This window comes from Carassius auratus, chromosome 19, assembly GCF_003368295.1.
Source record: "Carassius auratus strain Wakin chromosome 19, ASM336829v1, whole genome shotgun sequence".
NCBI lineage: Eukaryota > Metazoa > Chordata > Actinopteri > Cypriniformes > Cyprinidae > Carassius > Carassius auratus.
The window spans coordinates 4,903,071-4,925,601 of NC_039261.1; the positions used below are offsets into that span (position 1 = coordinate 4,903,071).

Sequence of the window (22,531 nt, forward strand, 5' to 3'; positions counted from 1 at the left end):
TGTCCTGGAAGTCCTTGTGCTTGAGGGCCAATCATCAGACACAGGTAAACCAGAAAAAAGCTGTTTACAATAATTAACAACCGTTTTCCACATTGATAATGTTTCTTGAGCAAATCGCCATATTAGACTGATTTCTGAATGATCATGTGACACTGATCCTTTCAGCTTTGCATCACAGGAATAAATGACTTTAAATAAATGCACATAGCCTTTTAAATTTTTACATTTTGAATTTTGCTGTATTTTTACATTACATTTTACATTTATTCATTTAGCAGACGCTTTTATCCAAAGCGACTTACAGATGAAGACAGTGAAAGCAATCAAAAACAACAAAAAGAGCAATGATATACAAGTGCTATAACAAGTCTCAGTTAGGTTAACACAGTACACGTAGCATGGGATTTTAACTAATATAATAAATAAAAAGAAAACAGATAGAATAAAAAAAATAAAAGAATAGAGCAAGCTAGTTAGAGGTCTTTACACACACACACACACACACATACATATACAATTGCATAATAAATGAAAAGAAAATAGAATACAAAAAGATTAGAAAGGTAATTATTATTATTATTTTTGATCAAATAAATGCAGCCTCGGTGAGCATAAGGGAGTTCTTTTAAAAAGGTATTTTAAAACACCTTAATGGCCACTTTTAAAAAAAAGTTTCACCATCACAGAAAAAAGTAACATCTTAATTAAATCACATTTTTAACTGTATTTTATCAAATAAATTCATGAACATAAACTTTCAAAAAATATATAAAGGAGACGATGTGCAGACTGTGTGAATATTCCCATTTCTCTTTTCTGATATAGCCATTTTTCCCCTCAGCTTGGAAACATATAGATAGATAAAGTAAAGTGAAAATGAAGTAGACTTCACCATCTCCAAGAGAAGAGACGCTGGAGCGTGCTCCTGGTTAATGTGAACCGCAGGCAGAGAGTTGTTGCAGGGTTGGCTGTTTGAAGACCAATATGCAGTGTTTAAACAGAGGAAAAGCTTTGTTCCATGTTTTATGCTGTGTGGCACATGCAAGGCGTTCTGTGTGCTGTGGTGGAGTAGTCTTGTTTGACTTGTTCTGGTGCTGTCACTATCCTAATTTTGACATCACTATCTTTTGTTAGGGTTCATTGTAGATCAGACGGGGGCGTCTCATGTCTCCAGCATTGTGTTTACTCCTACACTCTCAGAGCTGTGTAGAAATATGGGCAAGGCCAATAACAAAGACCATTTTGTTTGTGGAAACGGATGCAGTGGAGGCTTTTCTCTGATGGAAAGAAAACCAACAGTTGAGCAGATGACATCTGGTTTGCACCATAGCGTTAGCTTCTTTTGTGTCAAATTATATATTGTGTAATTATGACAGTCCACATGCAGTCTTTTAATGTGTTTTAATGAGCCTGGAACAATTGATTGATCCTGTAAAGCGCGTTCAGGATCTTTTCACAGCTTTTAGGTTTTTTTCACATGATAATGAGTGTCAAAGGCTCTTATGTAACTTGTCTAGCACTCACATCACTTAGCGAAGTGATCCTGTCGCTCTCTCAAATCTGTCCATCCGCATGTTGTGACTTTTCAACAACCATTAGCTCTGCAGACAAGCACAGCTTCCAGCGCCATTTAATAGGTCCTCATTAATAATGATCGGGTCACAAGGGCCAGTGCCTGCTGTAATTGATGATGCCTTCAGTTCAGATTAGCAGGACTATTCATCTAGATTGACCATCATGACCTGCAGCTGTTCTGGATAATGTGGTCATTGATCATACTCTGATTTTGGAGATTCGAACAAACGTGAAGTATTCATTAACTGTGCTAGAAGTGTAATAGAAGTTTTCTTCTTGTTTGATGACATGTATGAGCCAATGCATCGTGTGGAGTTGAGAAAGTGTTTGTCTGTTTGATTTGACAGGTATGCAGTCATTGCCTTCGGCTGTGCCAGCTGTCCAAAGATCACGTGTGGTCGTGAGGGCTGTGGGACTGAGTTCTGTTACCACTGTAAACAGCTGTGGCACCCAAATCAGACATGTGACGCGGCCCGCCAGCAGAGAGCTCAGAGTCTCCGGCTGAGACCCTTCAGATCCTCATCCCTCAGCTACAGCCAGGAGAGCGGCGCTGCTGGTGAGTCCAAACACACACACACACACACACGAACCGTTAAATCCCATGCACTCTGCTGAAATATCAGAAAAATAGAACTCCTTTTTTTTTTTTTTTTTTGTTGCAAGAATTGCAATGTTATCACTATTCTTTTTCATGTTGGTTTTTAAGGCTATTTTTACTTTTACTGAGCAGTAAAAACTAGTAGTCCCTAAAACTAATATAAGTTATTAAAGACAAGCAGGTGGACAGTACAAGGAAACAAATGACAAGAAATAGAACAAATACATAGAAAACGTCTGACCGTATTCAGATTACAAATACTATAGAAAATTGAATAAAGTAATCAAATGCAAAATACGAGTTTTATTAAAGCTACAGACATTAGGTGATTTTCCTCTTGTTTGTTTCCAAATCAAATGCTCTCTAATCAAATGACACACTGTGGTTTGTACCAAATCTTCAGACCTTATATGAAAGCGTCATAAATCTTGTAAATGTCAACCAGCAGTGGTTTTAACCGCTCTGTGTGTCTCTCTAAGCTGATGACATAAAGCCATGTCCCCGCTGTGCGGCCTACATCATCAAGATGAACGATGGGAGCTGTAATCACATGACCTGCGCTGTGTGCGGCTGCGAGTTCTGCTGGCTGTGTATGAAGGAGATCTCTGACCTGCACTACTTGAGGTCAGTGTCCTGAACACCACTGCTGAGTGCAATCAGACTTCAGTCTAAATTTAACTGCGTTATTGACAGTTGGCCTGAGAACAGATGAAGGCCAAAGCTGCAGTCATCAGAATGATTTTTGTGCCAAGGTTACATTTCTGTGTAATCTCTCTGTTCCTGACACAGTCCTTCAGGATGCACGTTCTGGGGTAAGAAGCCTTGGAGCAGGAAGAAGAAAATCCTGTGGCAGTTGGGCACTCTTGTGGGCGCTCCGGTCGGCATTGCACTGATTGCTGGCATAGCCGTACCTGCAATGATCATTGGGATTCCTGTGTATGTGGGCAGAAAGGTGGGTGGCTAAACTAAACACTGTGGAGAATGAGGAGTAAGGCTTTAATTTATTTTTCAAACCCAGTCTTTTGAACTGAATGCAATACATTTTTCAGACAGTCATATTTGGTATACCTGCAGCAGCTCCATAGTAATGATGAGAATCAGCTTGGTGCAGAGAATTTATTTAACGACTGAGAGAAGCTGTGATTGTGGAAAAAGAGGACTGAGATCTAGAAATTTTCTCTGTTGATTTGGAGGATGCTAAACTCATAAAAAGCTAACAGTTCGTTTTTAATCTAAAGACTTAAAAAATATTCTTTTCAATAACCATAACAGGAACCATTTTTTAAACTCTTTCTACTTGAGTTTTCATAGGCCACGTTTCCACTGTATTTGACCCATTCAAAAGTACTATAAAATAATGATTTTGTGTTTTACATAGTTATATATTGATAATGAATTATTCTATTATACTGTAAAATAATCGGTTTAAAAATTATATTGCATGTTGTCTGTGGGTACGAAGCCTGCATATATTTTAATAACTTTCATGAATGCTACTGATTCTGATAATAGTGCATAATCTTAGTCATCAGTTATCATTAGAAAGTCATTACAGTACTGTATTATCAGCCTTAACTTGGATTGAACTCACTGGCTCATAGCGTGGGCTAAATTGAAGGAAATTAGTTTGACAGTTGATTTCTGTAATTTGGGAGGATTTCCTGTGACTGCTTCTGTTGTGAACCAGTTTCTCCAAATGCCTTTGTCATGACTACAAGATAATAAGGGCGTTTGTTTCATCGGACTAGAAGAACGCTGCTTATTATACACACTATTAGAAACTGGTGTTAAAATCAGTTAGACAAGCGCTATTCTTACATCAGTATTAATAGATTTAATGATTTAAATGTCCAGCAAATAGCAGTGGTGTACTATATAATTTGTGTATTACATTTAAGGATTTGGTTTTGGGCGAGTTAATATGCAGCCTGTCTCTGAACCAGATTAATCCACTGCAAACTGGGTCACTTGTACAATGATTAATAGCTCTTCAGATATGTGCTGTTCAGTCTGAATTTCATTATGCAGGGATTTCCATAACGTCTGTTTATCTGACCTGAATCCTAACCGAGCGCTGCATTGTGAAATATGAAAGCCTACATATCTTATTGCGCACTTATCAGCCTTGTTTGATCTTCAAGAGACTCTTGATCATCGAGTGGGAAATTATGCTAGCATTATGAGTAACCAAAGCGTGACTTAATCTAGAATAATGAGCAAGGTGATGATAATGAGAGGGATGCGTTTATTCACTCAGTCTTTGAATCCATCTGCTTCAGATTCATAATCGTTATGAGGGGAAAGACACGTCCAAGCACAAGAGGAACCTGGTCATAGCCGGCGGGGTGACGTTATCCGTGATCGTGTCTCCGGTGGTAGCTGCCGTCACTGTTGGTAAGCAGACTTCTGTCTAATGATTCACCATATGATTTGAATTGCAGTTTGATTAAATAATTTGTTTGTTCTAAACCCATAAACCTATATTAAATGTCGGCAATTGATCACTATATGATTTGAATTGCAGTTTGTTTTAAGAAATAATTTGTTTCTTCTAAACCCATAACTAATGGGTAATATCGGCAATTAATTTAGTCCAAACTAACTTTTTAATTAGGCTTATACACGACACATTAAACCTGCCTAAAAATATAAAGGTAAAGACTGTTTAATCAAACATCGTAACTGTAATAACTACAAATAGTGGTCGACCGACAATTGTTTTTTGACAGCTGATGCCGATATCTTGGAAAGCAGGGGACCGATAAATGCCGATATATATATATATTTGTTTTTTAACACTTTTTTTTTTTTTTTTGCATTTTAATATTTAACAGATTTGAAATAATTTGACAATGCATAAATTTTTTTTTTTAAATAAACCTACTTTAGATGACAAAGATGACAAATAAATGTATATCTTATGAAAAAATATAATTAAGGACGACTCCGTAAACTGTGAAGTTTATGCACATTGGGAATCATAATTTTCAAATAAAGCCAGGGTAACACTTATTTTACATACAGCACACAGAGAAAATGACCTGAATATGACGTGGAAATGCCAGTTTGATTGATAGTCTCATCTGGTTTGGAGGTTGCAGTTTTGTGTAAGTGTTATGTTGTGTGTCTGTGCAGGTATTGGAGTGCCCATCATGTTGGCGTACGTCTACGGTGTGGTGCCCATCTCTCTGTGCCGCAGCGGTGGTTGTGGGGTGTCTGCAGGAAATGGTAAAGGTGTGCGCATCGAGTTCGATGACGAGAACGACATGAACGTGGGCACAGGAGCTGCTGTGACTGGTGAGTGCAAACACCTTAGTGTCACAGGCTGAGAAGACAAACTGTGTTTAAAGCATTCAGAATCTGTCCTCCTCTCATTCACAGTCTCTGTCTTGGCTGGCTTTCCCGAAGAGTTGTTTATTCCACGTCCACGTTTAATTCAAATGTGTGAAGTGTGTTTTAGTTTAAAGCAGCGTGTGCTAGAATGTGTTCATTTTACTGCCCCCCCCCCCAAACAGACTTGCATTGAAGCTGAGGCATATCTAGAGACAGAATTAATTATTCTCCAGACACAACTCCTGAAACCCAAGGATCAAGTAGCTTTGTTTCTCAAACTCCAAATAATTCCCGTGGAGCTCATGTAACTCTGGGAACAAGTAGCTTTTGTTCTGATGTACACAGTAAGCCTGAGGCAAAAGGTTTGAAACATTATCGTGCTATGTGTAAGAGAAATTCAGTGTTACTTTTCCCAGATTAACATGTCTGGCTTAAATGGTTTAAATTTGAATCCTCAAGAAGCATGTGTAGCCAATCAGTTGAGTTCATTTAAACTTGAATTTAAAAAATCATTAATATGCTGTATGTAGTAATTTTTTGTTCTTTTAATTTCTTAAATCAGATTTTTAACATCAAAAATGCTAATAATACAATTTGTATATCACTAATCAGGCTTGTAGTGCAAATCTCAAAAATCAAACACTGAAACAGTACTACTCATTGTACATTGTACTCCAGAATACTGCTCTAATGACCCTTTTCTATTCTCCTATCAGACACCACTTCGGTAGCAGAGACCAGGCATAACCCCAGCATCGGCGAGGGCAGTGTGGGGGGTCTGACGGGCAGCCTGAGTGCTAGCGGGAGCCACATGGAGCGTATCGGAGCAATGAGAGACAACCTGAGTGAGAACGCCAGCACTATGGCCCTCGCCGGGGCCAGCATCACTGGCAGCTTGTCAGGAAGTGCCATGGTCAACTGCTTTAACAGGTCAGTGACAGCGTCTGCCTGTCATTTTGTGCACCGTTATTGACCACAACAACAGTTGAATACTTCTAACAAATAGGTTTTTGCTCAAAACTAACCAAAGTTAAAAAAAAAATTATATTTTCTGCACAGGAGAGACTTGGTGTTGTTTCAAAACAAGGGAAACATATCGGTATCTGCCAAATTGATTATAAAAATATCGGCATATCGGATATCGGCAAAATCTAATATTGTGCATCCCTATGTATTTTTAAATCTAAGTGTGATGTGACTGTGGACAAATGCAAAACATCTACCAGAATCTCAAAAGAACGATAAACATTTTAATTTGAGGAAATGGCTTTCAAATTTGTGTTTCTGGGACCCCCAACACTGCAGATGTTGAACGTGTCCTCTCACACGCCCTTTTCAGGTCTTGGACTCTCTACTAATGGGCTGATGACCTGAATCAGGTGTGTTCGAATAAAGAAACTCGCAAAAAGTAAAAGAAACAGGGCTTACAAATACTGCTCAAAGCAACAGAATTTTTTTTTAACATGCAAGAAATATTTGGATCAGTTACCAGTCTGCACAGGGGTCATATAACGATGTAAAAAATGACATTAGTTTGTGTTTTTGGAGTAAATCAATTTGTTTACATGGTTTAAGGTTGAAAAAAATCTTATTATTTTCCACAGACTGTACGTTATTGTTTCTCCTCTACGCCTGCCTTTCTGAAACGCATCGATTTTTACAAAGCTCGTCGGTCTGAAAAGCGAGGTGTGCTCTAATTGGCCAGCTATTCGGTGCATTGTGATTGGCCGAATACCTCAAGCGTGTGATGTAAATGCCGCTTACCATATTTGGAAACGGTCTCTATGACATGGCAACAATACTACAGCGAGAATATAAGTTATGCCTCCTTTGCATAAACATTTAGATGGCGTTATGCAAACTCTTCCCACACAGTGCAGCTATGTAAACATGTGGGGGCCTGTTTAGGAAGGTGTTGACGAGTTTGGGTTTGAGATTTATATACTGTGTAGACATACTCCAAAGACAAAGGAAGACTTGAAATCGCATCACGTGACTGTTAAATGTGCTGTTTATCTCTCTCAGGTTGGAGGTTCAAGCTGATGTTCAAAAGGAGCGCTGCAGTCTGAGCGGGGAGTCCGGCACCGTCAGTCTGGGGACAATCAGTGACAACGCTAGCACCAAAGCCATGGCTGGGTCCATTCTCAACGCCTACCTGCCTCTGGACAGGTCTGTGTTCATATGTGACCCTGCACCACAAAACCAGTCATAAGGGTCGATATTTATACATCATCTGGAACCTTACTTAACATCCTAATGATTTTTGGCATAAAAGAAAAATCGATCATTTTGAACCAAACAAATATCCCAGTGCCACTTATGACTGGTTTTGTGCTCCAGGGTCACGTATATCCAAAAGAACATGAGGTGGCTCAGTGATGGCGCTTGAGCGGTCATTAACAGCAGATGTTGTTGTGCAGCAGGGACGGGAACAGTATGGAGGTGCAGGTGGATGTGGAGTCCAAGCGAGGGAAGCTCAGGCACTACAGCGGCAGCAGCAGTATGGACGACGGCAGCAGCGGAGGACACGGGGCCGGCGTGTGCCCCTCCGGGTGTCCCCACGAGGGCAAGTGCGTTACCTCTCGCTGGACCAAGGAGCCGTCCTCCACCTCCTCCTCTTCCTCTGGCAAGAAGAGCAAAGGCAAGCTGCGCAAAAAGAGCGGCGGAACCAAGATCAACGAGGCGCGTGAAGACATGGACGCCCAGCTGCTGGAGCGGCGCAGCACCAACTCCAGCGAGTTAGATTCGCCCTCTCTGAGCGGCAGCCTGCCGTCTGTGGCCGACTCTCACTCCAGCCACTTCTCAGAGTTTAGCTGCTCCGACCTGGACGCCTGCAGACCGCCCTGCTACGAGTCTCACGTCCGACATCCCAACACGGGCGGAGCGGTCAGCCCGCTTCCAGAGGTGGAGAACGACCGGCTGGAGAACTGTCCTGCTTCTGGGACCCTCCCTCAAGCAGCGGTCGCCCCTCTAACCCCTGACGGGGCGGCAGAGCGCCCGCTATGCTACATTGCAGAGGAGAATGTGAGTTTAATATGCACGGCTGATGCGGGCCAGAGCTCGTCTAAAGAACGCAATAACAACCTTCCTCAGCCGACTAGCCCTGTGCGTAACGCCTGCGTTCAGACAGAGATCTAACCTTTATTACCAAGGACTGCACACTGATTTGAAGATTTAAAGCTTGTTTCATGGAGGTTGGTCGTTTTTTTTTTTTTTTTTACGTTCGAGAAGGAAGGGCAGGATGCACCTCAAAGTTTCAGAAAGCTCGCTGTGACCAAAGGTTTGACCGACAGTCGGTCAGCGCTTACAGTTGGATTCAGAAAGGCAACAAAAGAATGTAAGAGAGCAAGTGATGCACAGAGACTGACGATGTAGCTGTCAATCACACACGCCTCAGATGAAGAACCTCACCAGCTCCTGTTTCACCCCAAAATTAAAAGGAAAGAGAAATATCATTCCTTGCATACTGGAGATGAAGCCTCTGTTTTGGATGAGTTTGATCGGTGACATTTTCATGTGAATTAAAGGGATAGTGCACCCAAAAAATCGACAGTATGCTTTAAATGGATATATATTTTTTCGAATAATACAGTCATTTGAATTGGGCGGGAAATGTGCTTAGTTTTCATGAAAATGTCACAAACCTTATCTTTTCTACAAGTAGGCTTAATTTTCTTTAAATGTAATTTCTTACTCCAACATTTTGGGCTGAAATATGACCAGGATGTGTTTTTGACAGAGCGCATGCGACTGACCCGTGGATTGCGGAGCACCTTCACTACACATGTACACACACATACTCTCAGTTAGCCCACATATAGCTTTAGCTGGAGGAGTCTGCGACTGTTCAGAGGCACGGGGAAGTCTGGAGGGGTCGAGATGAGCTCATGAGGGACCAGGCAAAAGTAGATTCGGTTTAAGTTTCTTGGGCTTTTTTCCATTTTTTCATCTGGTATTTTCCATTTTTGGGAAAAGTTGATGTGTTGAAGCCACGGCTTCAGTGAAGAGCTGGATGAAGCCGTGGCTGGTAGGACGGGGAACTTCACCAAACACACTCATGAGAGGAAGCCTGTAAAAAAAAAACAAGCCAAGTGGATGCAATGGGTTTATATGTATGAATCGGAAAGATCTGCACCCTGTTAAAAACTCAAAAATTCAGCTTCTTTCCTTATAAAGGCTATGATGGTAATCACATTCAGGTTGTTTCAACTGATTAAGTGATTTTAGTTATTTTTTTTATTGTATCTGTATTGACTCATGGTGCCTTTTGGATCATAGATGAACCACATTCGTTTTCCGGTTTGTGTCTTATGAGTTCAAATGTATTGGACGAGGCTGCGTTGAATGTTAGCGAGGTGGCGTAGCATCGTCCCTGGGACTACACATGGGACGGCCTACCAAAGACAGCACTCAGGCTCACTGACGACGACTCCTGCACACTTCAGCACACTTCAACACAGACGCCTCCTCGGACTCGTGTGTCTGCACTGTTCATCGGCTTCATTTCTGTTGCTCTTTCTCGCTGGGACTGATCCAATGCCACAAGCTGCTTTGTTTTTCTTCTTTCAGTTTCTTTTGTTGTTGTTTTTTCTTCTGTTTTGAGCCTGCCCATATCTGTACGAATATTATTTCAGAGGCCAGGGCCGATTGATTTCTAACTTGTTCAAAACCGCTTGTTATTTGTATATTTGCTTTATAATATGCGTGTAAATGCATATCGAAGTGAAAATAAAAACAGGAATCCAGATGTGTGGTCTGTGTGTAACTGACAGCTGTTGAGATGCCAGATGTTATGGCAGTGTGTGTAGGTGAAAGAATAGAATTTAATATATACATTTGGGGTGTGAAATAGTAGAAGAAGAGATTGAGTGAAAATTTGAATTAAAAAAAAATGAATATTAATTTGTCACAAAGCCCTAAGAAATGCTGTGAAATAATTGTTGCATTTTGTTAGCCATTGCAACTGCTAAAATAAAACCTTAATATAGTATTACTGAATTTGAGTAATATAAGAAATTTAATACCACTATAAAGTTTGGGGTCAGTATTTATTTTTATTTTATTTTTTTCAGCAAAGATGCATTAAATAATCAAAGGTTACAGTCGAGACATTTGTTACAAAACATAAAATTTCAAATGAATGTTCTTTCAGAATTTTCTATTAATCAGAGAATTCTACATGGAAAAGGTATCATGACCCCCCCCCCCCCCCCCCAAAAAAAAATTTATATATATAATAATCTGAAATATTTCTTGAGCAGCAAATCATTTTATCAGAACGATTTCTGAAGATCATGTGACACTGAAGAATAGAGGAATGATGCTGAAAATACAGCTTTATCATCACTAGAATAAATTACATTTTACAACATATTCATCACATGAAACTTATTTTACATTGTAATAATATTTAACAATATTACTTTTTTTTCTCCCTTGTTTATGACCGTATTAAAAAAAAAAAAAAAAAAAACTAGTGACCCCAAACTTTGAACAGCAGTGTACATTCAAATCATTTGGATGTATTATCTAAAATGGGTTGCTATTTTAGCTTTATATTTCCAGTGGTTTTGCAATTATAAAACAATCGTTATATAATTTCTAATGGCAAAAATATTTCATCTAGTAATTTATAAAGCCATTTATTTAGCTGATGCAAATTTATTTATCTGAAACATATTTCTTTTGCTGACATCCCAAAGAAAAACTACATCTAATCTTATTGCACATTCTCACCTTGTGGTATCTTGTGTTTTATCTATGCATATTGAGACAATGGTTGGGCTGGAAGATGTCCAAAAAAAAGATGACGCTACATGTATGCATATATTACACCGTACAACAGAATAGCTATTAAAAATATATTAAATCCTGAGAAATGAGATATTTAAATGTAGCAAATTAAATTCCTATACAGTTTTTTTTCTGAGAGTGTTAAATCACTCCATATGTGAGCCCCAGCTTCTTTTAAAAGGCACGTTCTCTCTCATACTCGACAACCGTCCCATCAGAAGCTGAGAATCCCGTTTGTTTCACGCTTCTTAGTCGTGCCATGCTCACACGTGCCTATACTGAAGCCAGAGTTACAGAGGATGAACTGTTTGCATGCTTTGCATTGTCAGTGTTGCATCAGACAATATTCCTAGAAGAAGGTGAGATGAGTGTTTGCTGGAAGGGAAACTTTAGTTGCAGCGCATGACAGTTTAAGGATGAATGGACCCTCGTGGAGAGACTGTGGGACCCGTGAGCTGAATTCTCAGGCTTGCTGGATCTGCTGTGTCTGGATTTAATGAAGGAGGGTCTGTTCTTCCTGTAGCTCTCTGTTCATTTCATCCGTTATTGCCTCGATGTCAACCTGCAGAGAGGAAACAGTAACAGTCAGAATCATGTATGTCACATTGAAGCCAGTTGTTGCCATTTAAGTGCTACATTTGGTGAGAGCCAGACAAAATTGGAACATGCAAACTCATAAGTATGAGAAAGTCAGAACTTGCAAGATATAAACTCAAAAGGCAGAATTTGAGATATAAACTCAGAATTCTTAGAAGGGGGGGAGGGGTCAGAATTTTTTGCGAAATTCAGAAGAATGAGAAAAAAAAATTGAATTTGTGAGAATGAGATACAGACACAGATCCTCTCTCAATGTGAGTCTCTCTGACTTTTTTTGTTTTTTTGTGAGAAACAAAAGTTGCTTGGAATGTATGATTCATATCTGTTTCATAAACACATGCTTATGAGCCAAAGTTTAGTCCTTGAAGATCAGGGATTTGTTTGGTTATGATGAACAATACTAATAATGACCCTTGCCTCAGTAAACAGCACTAATCAGCTAAACCTAAGGTTAAAGTTCACTGAGGTACCATGGGTGATTATAGCGACTGTTAGATAAATAATGGTTTAGGTGTTTTCAGGTGCGTTTTTATTACACTCTCTACACTTAAATGATCCGTTGCAATCACATTTTTATAAACTTAGCATAAAACTGCTCCCAGTCTGTTCATCGGTGGTGGGGTTTTGTCAGTGCCTCGTTCTGCAGGTCTCTCATTCACTCAACCTTTTCCTTCAGAACGGATTCATTTAGTGAGATGCTCCGAAAACTGTCATGTGACTTAGCAATATTGTGTCTATTTATATTACTTACTATTAACTTTGCGTCTACTGAACAACAGTGATATTAATTAAACAAATATGTAGGATAAACATTTTATTAATAATGAATAGTTTAAAATCGTTTACATTTTCTAATTCCGCGGGAAAACCATGGACTTGGCAACACTGCGCTTGCAGCAGTAGCTCCGCCCACCCGCTCTTCTGATTGGCTGTGGCTTGTGATTGATTAGTTTCCACCTCAAGATGGTTTCCTTCATTTTTATGTACTTCTCATCATGTACGTTGAAGTGATGTTTTTCGGGAAAGTGCGGTTTTAGTTATTTATGTGATGCTACAATCAATATAGGATGTGACTTCATGAGTGTGTGCTTGTGATCTTGGGGGTAACAGTTGACGCATTGCATGTAACACGAATCAGATTACTTTTTTTAAAGTTACTAGTAAAGTCATGCATTACTAAGAAAATATCGGAGTTACTTAAAAAAAAAAGATGCGAACATGGTGCTCGGGAGCACGGGGTTAGCTGTAACAGACGTGGTTCGCAAACATGCAAGCATAACAAAATGTACAGTATTTACTAGATACAAAATCAATATTATAAAGAGTAAAAAGAGCAACAAAATTCATAAATATTGTGAAGATATCCCCGAACATTTATTTTACCATAGTAATTTATCATTTCAGTGTTTATTATTCATTTAAAATGAGACAATCTGCTATAATTTTAATCTCCATTTATCAGTTGAGATGAGCCAAGACAAACGACGATAATTATTTATATTATTATTATTTCAAGACATGAAGAGCATTTAGACTCGTTTATGTGGGGCGTCCCATGCCTGCCTGCAATGCGTTCACTGTCAAACTCCGAAATCAGATTATTTTACATTCTTAAAATTTATATATATATATATATATATATATATATATATATATATATATATATATATATATATATATATATACATAAAAATATAATAATTGCGTTTTTTAAGAATGAAAAATAATCTGATTTATATATTACTGACAAAATATTAACGTATTTAGTTACTGCGCAAGTAGCGCGATATTGTAACGCCTTATTTTTAAAAGTAACAGCGTTGTTCCAAGAAACTGATTCTGAGATAAAAGTCTAATGTTTAAGATAAAACCTGAGAATTCTGAGGAAATAAAATAATTTGTGCGATATAAACTGAGAATTCTGAGATAAAAGTCTGAATTTTGAGATATAAACTGAGAATTAAGAAAAAATAAACGGAAGTTGCGAGATATACACTTTGTGAGAAACAAGTGCGAATTGTGGGATATAACTGAGGAAAAAAGCATTTAGTTACTTTCCTTAGCGAGTAACGCAATATTGTAATGTATTATTTTTTAAAAGTACTGGTGTTGTTCCAACAAACGGATATCCTTCAACAGTCTGCACTGTGCTAGTCTTCATCTATCTTTTGGCAGTGAGACTTTACCTTGAGAATTAGCCATAAGACTCTCTCTCAGCAGGTTAGTGACTGTCTCCAGCTCCTTCTCCGCCTCCTGCACGTTCGGATCTAACTGCAGCACTTCCTGTAAATCAGTGCTGGCTGACAGATAGTCCTGAGGGAGAACACACAGACTCTGAATTCAACACTACCAGGATATAAGGTCAGTTTGATGTTGCACGCACAATCATTATTCACATTGTTTAACACGTAACATGCACAAAAATAAAGGACACATGCTTTCTTGTGAGTATAAATAGCATATTTGATTGCAGAACACACACACCTTCAAGCCTTTGTGTGCTAGTGCTCTTCTGTAAAATGCTTTCTTGTTGTTTGGCTCGATCTGGAGCGCAGAATCACAGTCCTGTTTGGCTTCTGCGAAACCTTCCAGCTTGAGATAGCACAGCGCTCTGGAAAACACAGCAGACATCTGACTCTCCTCCTGTGTTTTATGCTGGAGTTGTCAGAGCTAATTGCTGACTGAAAAGCCTCATCTGAGCGGCTCCAGTCTTAGGCTCGGGTCCAGATGTGCAGCTGGTTCAGTTCATTTCTGCTTTGTAGCACTGCTTGCTTCACACTGTGCAGTGTATACTATATTGGTGATATATCTGAACACAGCTTGTGTTTGGCTGATACTGTCAGTGTAGGACAGGTTTACCTGTTAGTGTAGATGGCACATTCATCAGGTTTGATGGCCAGACATTCGCTGTATTTGTCCACAGCATCTTGGAACTGGCCGTTCTTCACCGCGTCGTTTCCTTCTTGCTTCAGCAGTGTGAACCGAGCCTCTGCTTTTCTGGCTGTGGAGAAAGAAGAGTCACAGTGGAATTACACTTCTGAATACTTCTCCTAATTACAGCGTCCAGTCTAAAAGAGTAAATGTCACAAAACCCGTCAAGAACACGTCTGGGGTCATACTTCTCAAAACTACAAAAACAAATAAAAATGTCATCGTGTATAAGAACATTTCCCTCCCAAATTCTCATTATTGTAGTGCAACAACAACAACAAAAATAAATTTTAACGATGCAAGTAAAATACATTTAATATCAAAGTTACTGTATTACAGTATACTGAAAAATTCAAGGTGAACGTATCCTTAATAACACACAATGGTAAAACAAATAACCTTATTTTTTCTTTATGCAAAATTTAATTTCCAGCTATATTTTAGTATATTTTCTATAGAATTATTTATATATATTTTTCAGTTTTATTTTTAGATTTATTTTAAGTTTTGTTCTGGTTTGTTTAAAGAAAATCTTGTTGTGTGGTTTTGTCATAATTTTTTTTTTAATCTTTATTTTTTCAATAGAATCTTAGTACTTTTTACATTTAAAATTTTCTATTTCAATTTATTTTTATTTCAGTGACCAAATGGGCTCGTGTCAGTGTGCTTGGCAGCTCTGCATTGGTTGGTCTCACACTCATAAAAATAAAGGTGCTTCACGATGCCATAGAAGAACCTTTGTGTCTAAATGGTTCCATAAAGAACCTTTAACATCTGAAGAACCTTTCTGTGTCTCAAAGGGTTCTTTGTGGAAAAAAAGGGGTTCTTCAGATTATAAAAAGGTAAGAAAGGGATGGTTTTTTAAAGAACCTTTAACTCAATGGTTCTTTGTGGAACCAAAAATGGTTATGGCCTTTATTTTCAAGAGTTCAGTAGCAGTGCAGGCAGCGAGTGCAGTGGCAATAACATAACATACACCCATAACTGTGACTTCATCTGCCTCAAAGGACAGCAGAGCAAAGGTTGTCCCATTGTTAATGTTATCGGGTGTTGATGTGTGCCTTGTGATCATGTGGCTCTTCCTTTCTCAGGTCAGAATGAAACCGGAGCCGTCTGGTTCCATTACGACGAGAGCTGACTATGTTACGCTTTTACATTATTGATTGCCATCAAGCGTGGTACATCCACGCTGACAAATGCTGTTAGACGCAGCATGTGACGGAACCTGTTTGCATAATTCGTGCAAACGTGTGAACAACATCAAATTCAGACCTCACACACAACGTCGAACCTAATAAGGCTTCCCGGCGGGCATTTGTTATGAGCTGTTCAACAGCATTTTTTCTGCATGTATTATTCATCAGCACTGGCCTGCATTTGCAGGTCTTTGGTGTTCCAGCATGGATTTCTGTATTGGAAATGCATAATGTTTTAATGCATGCAGCACTCTTTCATAACCTCAGCATGAATGTCCTGGTCCTGGTCTGTATAGCCATGCTTCACTAATAAAGACCAACCTGCAGGTCTGATGCAGCTCAGAAATGGCATGAATGCATTTACATAGCAGTTCTAGCTGTATACTTTAATATAAAGGGATGGGTCTGAGCAAGCATTTCATCACTCTCAGCAAATATATGTCGCTCTCTAAAGACATGCAGCGAGATCCTTGAGTAATCCCCTAAAACCGGTTCAAACATAATGAAAACCTTAATGAAGATGAGCCAGATTACAGACGGCTCATGAGCCAGCTTTTAATTCTTACAAATAGATAATATAAAAGTGCATATATTATTCCTGAACCGACCAAAGTATTTAAAGGAAGAAGGTTACAATAAAAACACACATTTTAACATCAGACACTAAATTCACTATTGTTTTCTAGAGTAGTGTGTTGACACTTTTACAATAAGGCACCATTTGCTAACATTAGGTAATGTAATAACTAACCTGAATGAACAATACATTTATAACGCTTTTTATTAATCTTTTATTAATCTAAAAGGTCATCTGGGGTGTGTGATTTCAGTTGTTCCTACACTGTTTGTACATTTAGAATAAGTACAAAAGATATTAATGAATCATGAATTGAAAACATTCAAACGCAGATTTCATGCTCAAACTAATGAATGAGGCCCAATTTTAATAACCTTAAGATCAGATATATCTTCGAAGACAGACCTAGGTTAACCCTTTCAGGTGTGAAAGGCACAGATATTAACTTATATCTTAGCTTTTGGGAAACTATTTTAAACTGTGGCATCCGTGTACAATTATGAATTATGTTTAATTGGGTCCAAAGCGGTCTGTTGTGTCTGGTAGCTGTGTTCTGGTGTGGTTGGTCCTGGTGTTCACTCACCCTTCTCCTGCTGGGCTCTGTCTGCGCGGGCCTGAAGGACGTCTGCGCTGGGCTCATCTTTACGGTGCTGCTGGGCCGAAAGCGGAACCATTGGGATCTCTGGAAGCTTCTCTCTCCAGTCAGGACCGTCCTGCTCGATCAGCATTTTAGTGATTCTGAGAGCACAAACACAATCAGAACATATTACATAACTGACATTTTTTACATTTCACTGCAAAAAGTAACTTTCTTACAGGACATTGCACCCAAAAAATGCATTTCTGTCATCATTACTCACTCTCAAGTTGTTCCAAACCGGAGACCTGCACTATTAAAAATTAAAGGCACTTCACAGCGATGCCGTAGAAATTCAGTCAAAAATTCTTCAAAGAACCATCTATATCTGACCTTTTTATAATCTGAAGATACTAATATTCTTTTGCCACAAAGAACATTTTGTGAAACAGATGAAACCTTTATTTTTTTAGAGCGTCGAGTTTCTTTCTTCTGCTGAACACTAAAGAAGATATTTTGAAGAATGTGAAAAGACGAACTGTTGATGGTCCCTATTTACTACCAAAGTACTTTTGCCCATACAATGGAAGTCAGTGGGGGCCGAAACCGTAACATTCTTCTAAATATCTTCTCTTGTGTTTTGGCAGAAGAAATAAACCCGTACAGATTTAGAAGAACATGAAAATGAGTAATTAAAAGAATTATAATTTTTTTAGCTAACTATTCCTTAGTGATCCAAGTTTTGTTAATAATAACTCCAGAACCCCAGAACGTAATGAGCGTTGTTTAGGTTTAGCATGTGTGCGCTGTTTACTGAACGTGAACAACACTGATTACATTGATTATGTTCTTGGGTAGCTACTCTAAAAAATGGCAGAAGACGGTAAATTGGGGAGAAAAATTGTTGAATAAATTGCGTTTTTTCTTTCCGCACAAAAAGTAGCTTAGTAAAATGAAGGTTGAACCCCTGATGTCACATGGATTATTTTACCCATCTCCTTGTTTCGTGTTGATCGTGGTAATATCATTGCTGTCTATGGGAGGGTCAGAGAGCTCTCGGATTTCATCAAAAATATCTTAATTTGTGTCCTGAGGATGAATGGAGGTCTTATGGGTTTGAAACAACATGAGTGTGAGTAATTAATGACAGAATGACTGCTCTTGTTTTCCAGTTTAAAAAAATTTATAAACGTCCTTGAAATTAGAGGAATTAAATTTTTCTCTGATAATAAATTTTTTGAAGTTTATTTTCTATTCTGTTGTAAACATTTAAAAAAAAACATTTGCAATTAAAACAAGACTGTATGAAAAAGTACTGGTAAGTAATGGTTTAAGTTTACAGACATTTGATTTAACCCCAAAACGCAATCATGCAATTTGTAATTATATTGAATTACACATTGCATGATTGTGTTTTGGGGTTAAATCAAATGTCTGTAAACTTAAACCATAACTTGGTTAAAATAAATATGAAAAATTGATTGGGCCATATTTGTACAGAAGCATAAATATTACTAAAAATAGACGGCAATATACATATATATGCACACTTAGTAAATTGACCCTGTTTTACAGATTTTTTAGAAAGCTAAATGTGTAAACCTATTAAAATGTCACCCTGCGATCTGAATTGTACCTGTGCACACTGTCGTGAGCCGCCTGCACACTGATGTCTATCTGCAGGACTGTCTTGTAATCCACGTAGGCTTTCTTGTAGCGCTCCAGAGTCTCATAGGCCATCGCCCGCCGGAGGAGGGGCTTCAGCGAGAAGGGGCGGAGCTCCAGAGCCCTAACAAATAAACAGGATGAAACAGAGGATCAGGATCTTTCTCTGATCCTGTGTCCTACAATGAACTCTCTAAATCTACCATTCATAAAGCTGTATGTGTTAGGGACAAAATATTCATGCTAAAATGCCAGATAAGCTAAAGCGTGTGTTATTTTACCCGTCATTTTCCTGTGTTTCCTCTAAGATCTGTTATGGATGCATCCAAACAGGACAGCGGAAAGTACAGTATGATTTCAAGACTTCGCTGGCTCATTGAAATTGTATTATTTCTCTCCAAAGGAGCAGAACACGGTAACAGACTGCCAGGGATCTTAGTGACGGTTAACCAGTCTGCTGGTAAAGCTCCTTACAGTGCAACTAACCGAGTTGAGTGTTAATCTTTCTGAGACTGTATTACCTCACACGTAAATCCAAGCCAGACGCAGCTCTGATTATTCTGTGAAAGTCTGGCCCATGATTCATTGAACAGAGTGAGCATGTAAATGTGTGGTTAACCTGCTGCAGTCCTGAATGCAGTCTGCGCTGTTTCCATCTTTGAGGTAGCATGCAGCTCTGTTGGAGTACAGAATACAGAGATCCTCCGGGCTGTCGATACCTGCAAATACAAGCACAGCGCTGAAAATAGACCAAGAAAGCAGCTTTAGCTCTGCATGGACACAAGTGGGAGGATCTGGCAGCCATTCATGCTGGAATACATTTTGTTTAGTCACCTGATATCATGTTACAAACCCAATTAGTCATAGAACAATCACTCTGGGGAAGCTGAGTTTGGAAAGACGGTACATCCCATTATGTAACTTTAAAGGGCACACCCATAATGCCAAGTGGCGGAAGTGAGCGGCATTTTTGTTAAACGCTTTCACTTCTGTTTCACAAAAATGTGGCTTAAGGTCCCCAACATGCAATGGTTTGATGAACAGCGGTTTAAGATCTTTTCCATGGGATATCTAGATCGTAACGCCTCTCTATGAACCGGTATTGGATTCCTCCTCTGCATTACTCAACACTGCTTAACAGGATCTATGCAGTGTTTGCGCAATAGATGCTTCCGTAGTCCACAATACACTATGAGTTATTAATATGGTTAATTTGGAACTCCCAGTACTTTAAAGTCAGTATAAATCACCAAAACTATTTATGCACATATATAATATTTCAACATAAATACTTGTACCCCACAAGTCGTCGAAATATGTTAATTGATTTGAAAAGTCCAGTTGGTTTAAGACGGTATACTATAAAAGTATCGAAATATTGGCACCTAGCCAAAATCTGTTACATATATTATTCATATAATTTCAATATACTTACACAAAATACTTTATCCCACCAGAGTATTTTAAAAACCAACTGCTTTTAAGTCAATATAGTATTAAAACAAAATCACCTTACCAAAAATACCATCTTGGTAACACCAAAACCTGTTACATTATAAATAAAATAAATCTGCTAAATAATTAAAGTTATTTTAACACAAAATACTTGCATCCAGCCAGAAAACAAAGTACTTGTACTAGAAAGTACTAGAAAACAGATACTATCAAATACCATGTTGCCAAAAATGTCATTTTGGCGACACCAAAAATGGTTAAATACATGATATTATCACATATATAATTATTTTTGAGATAAAAACCTATAGTTAAAATGTTAGTTGAGTATATAAGTTGGTACATATATAATATTGCCAAACATTTTATTTTGGTGACACCTGAAATCTGTCAAATGTATTATTTTAATGCACATAATTTCAAGATAATTAAACACAAAATACTAGGGTCCCACTAGAAGACTAGATCATTAAAAACAGTACTTTTATGTCAGTGTACTAGTAAAACAATGATTATCTTACCAAAGTATTCGCCTTACCAAAAACATACAATCTCGGTTAGACCAAAGCCCGTTATATCTACTCTTTTAACACAGATGTCTGATTTTGACAGCAGGCACTGAAACAAAATACTTGTACTCTACCAGCTTCTGTACATCCGTCGATGGCCTGTGTGTATTTCTCCAGCGCGTCCCCAAACTGTCCATTTTTGAACAACATATTGCCCTCATTTTTGAGCCTGGCCAGTGGAGGAGGAAGGGCCCCACATGGGGCGTCCAGATTACAGCTCGCCCCAGCAGTACCACTGTGTGCCGGACCAGAGCCCTGAGGCTCTTCCTGGATCTTGCCGGCTGGAAGGGTGCCATTGACTGCCGGGCTCTTCCCATGGACTTCCTTTGAGCTGGCTGTGTTGTTTCCAGGGCTCCTCTTGTGTCCCGGGGTCCCAGGTTGAGAGTGCGGGCCCCCTCCCTCTCCGTGACCGGGGCCCTTCTTCTGTGAATTCCCCATGGCTGCCGTCCTCACACACACTCACACTCATACACTCTCTCGCTCTCTTCCTGTTCCCTGCGCAGACTGTGAGGCTCAGCCAGACGTGGGAGGACACGCCTCCTGCGGGGCGCACTGTGACATCATGCGGGGGGAGGGGCTGCGGAGCTGCTGCAGAGTGGGGGAGGTTTTCTGTGAAACAGCAGCCAGGGGAGTTCAAACGGCCCTCTGCTGCAATTCATCGTGCGGAAAATCAGCTGCAGAGCCCTTCAGCTGACACTGCTCAGGGTCTCTGCACGCTTGAAGTTTACCGCTTGTGTTATGGCTTCTGAACGACTTTATGATGTCATTTCTGTGCTTTATACAGTCAAAATACAGCTCATGCATTACTGGACAAAAGTTTGGAATAATTAGAATGTTCTGGAAAGAAGTCTTGTGTACTCATAGAAGCTGCAGTTATTTGATCAAAAAATACAGTAAAAACTGTCATACTGAGAAAATATTACAACAAATTAAAAATAACTGTCTTCTATTTTTTGAGCAAAGCTGAATTTCCAGCAACGTTGTTGAAATGAAAATATGTTGAAGAATCAATCATTAATAGTTGCTTGATTTTTTTTTTCTTTTATTTCAGGATACTTTGGCGAATAGAAAATTTAAAAGCATTTATTTGAAACGAATAATTGTAAAGAATGTCTTTAATGTCAAGTTCAATTTAATGCATCCTTGCTGAATTAAAAAAAACTGAAGATTGGAGTAATGATGCTGAAAATGCAGCTTTACATCACAGGAATAAATTACTTAACAAATGGTCATTCTAAATTGTAATATTTCACAATATTAGCATTTTATTTACAGTATTTTTGATCACATAAACGCAGCATTGACAAGCATAAGAGACTTATATAAAAGAAAATATTTACCATTTCTGACCACTTGAGTGGCTGTTCATTGAAAGAAACAGAAAATTTATTTAGTGCTTCGAACAGCACAGAAGTTATTCTGTTTAGCCTTTTCTATTTTGGTTCAAGTAACAAATTGATGGCATAGAAGAACCATTTTTGGTTCCCCATAGAACCTTTCCGTTTCTAAAAGAACCATTTTGAAGAACATTTTAGGAATCTTAATAACATTTTTCGACTATAAAGAACCTTTACTGCGTTTGAAAGGTCCCTTGGATGTTTAAAGTTCTTCACAGAACCATCGATGCCAATAAAGAACCGTTATTTTTAAGAGTGTAGATTTTGG

General features: G+C 38.7%; 2 protein-coding genes across 4 annotated transcripts in view; one reads left to right on the plus strand and one right to left on the minus strand.

Annotated features, from left to right (window-relative positions):
• Positions 1-10,253, plus strand: part of rnf19a (ring finger protein 19A, RBR E3 ubiquitin protein ligase) — a 40,908-nt gene extending 30,655 nt beyond the window's left edge. For 2 of the 3 annotated variants that reach the window (XM_026288461.1, XM_026288464.1), the window contains 8 exons: positions 1,923-2,131; positions 2,653-2,797; positions 2,963-3,125; positions 4,453-4,567; positions 5,309-5,470; positions 6,223-6,436; positions 7,532-7,675; positions 7,927-10,253. In XM_026288461.1, the coding sequence (XP_026144246.1) occupies positions 1,923-2,131; positions 2,653-2,797; positions 2,963-3,125; positions 4,453-4,567; positions 5,309-5,470; positions 6,223-6,436; positions 7,532-7,675; positions 7,927-8,644 (1,870 nt within the window). In that variant the 3' untranslated portion in view covers positions 8,645-10,253. The remainder of the gene's footprint in view (positions 1-1,922; positions 2,132-2,652; positions 2,798-2,962; positions 3,126-4,452; positions 4,568-5,308; positions 5,471-6,222; positions 6,437-7,531; positions 7,676-7,926) is intronic. The other variant, XM_026288463.1, reaches the window with a different exon arrangement.
• An 898-nt stretch (positions 10,254-11,151) lies between these two features.
• LOC113119193 (sperm-associated antigen 1A-like) lies at positions 11,152-21,389 on the minus strand. Its single transcript, XM_026288471.1, has 8 exons — positions 20,941-21,389; positions 19,462-19,561; positions 18,814-18,966; positions 17,184-17,338; positions 14,756-14,897; positions 14,381-14,507; positions 14,083-14,209; positions 11,152-11,861 (listed from the first exon to the last, which is right to left on the minus strand). The coding sequence occupies exons 1-8, from the start codon at positions 21,302-21,304 to the stop codon at positions 11,857-11,859; spliced, it is 1,173 nt and encodes a 390-aa protein (XP_026144256.1). The 5' UTR covers positions 21,305-21,389; the 3' UTR covers positions 11,152-11,856.
• Positions 21,390-22,531: the final 1,142 nt, after the last annotated feature.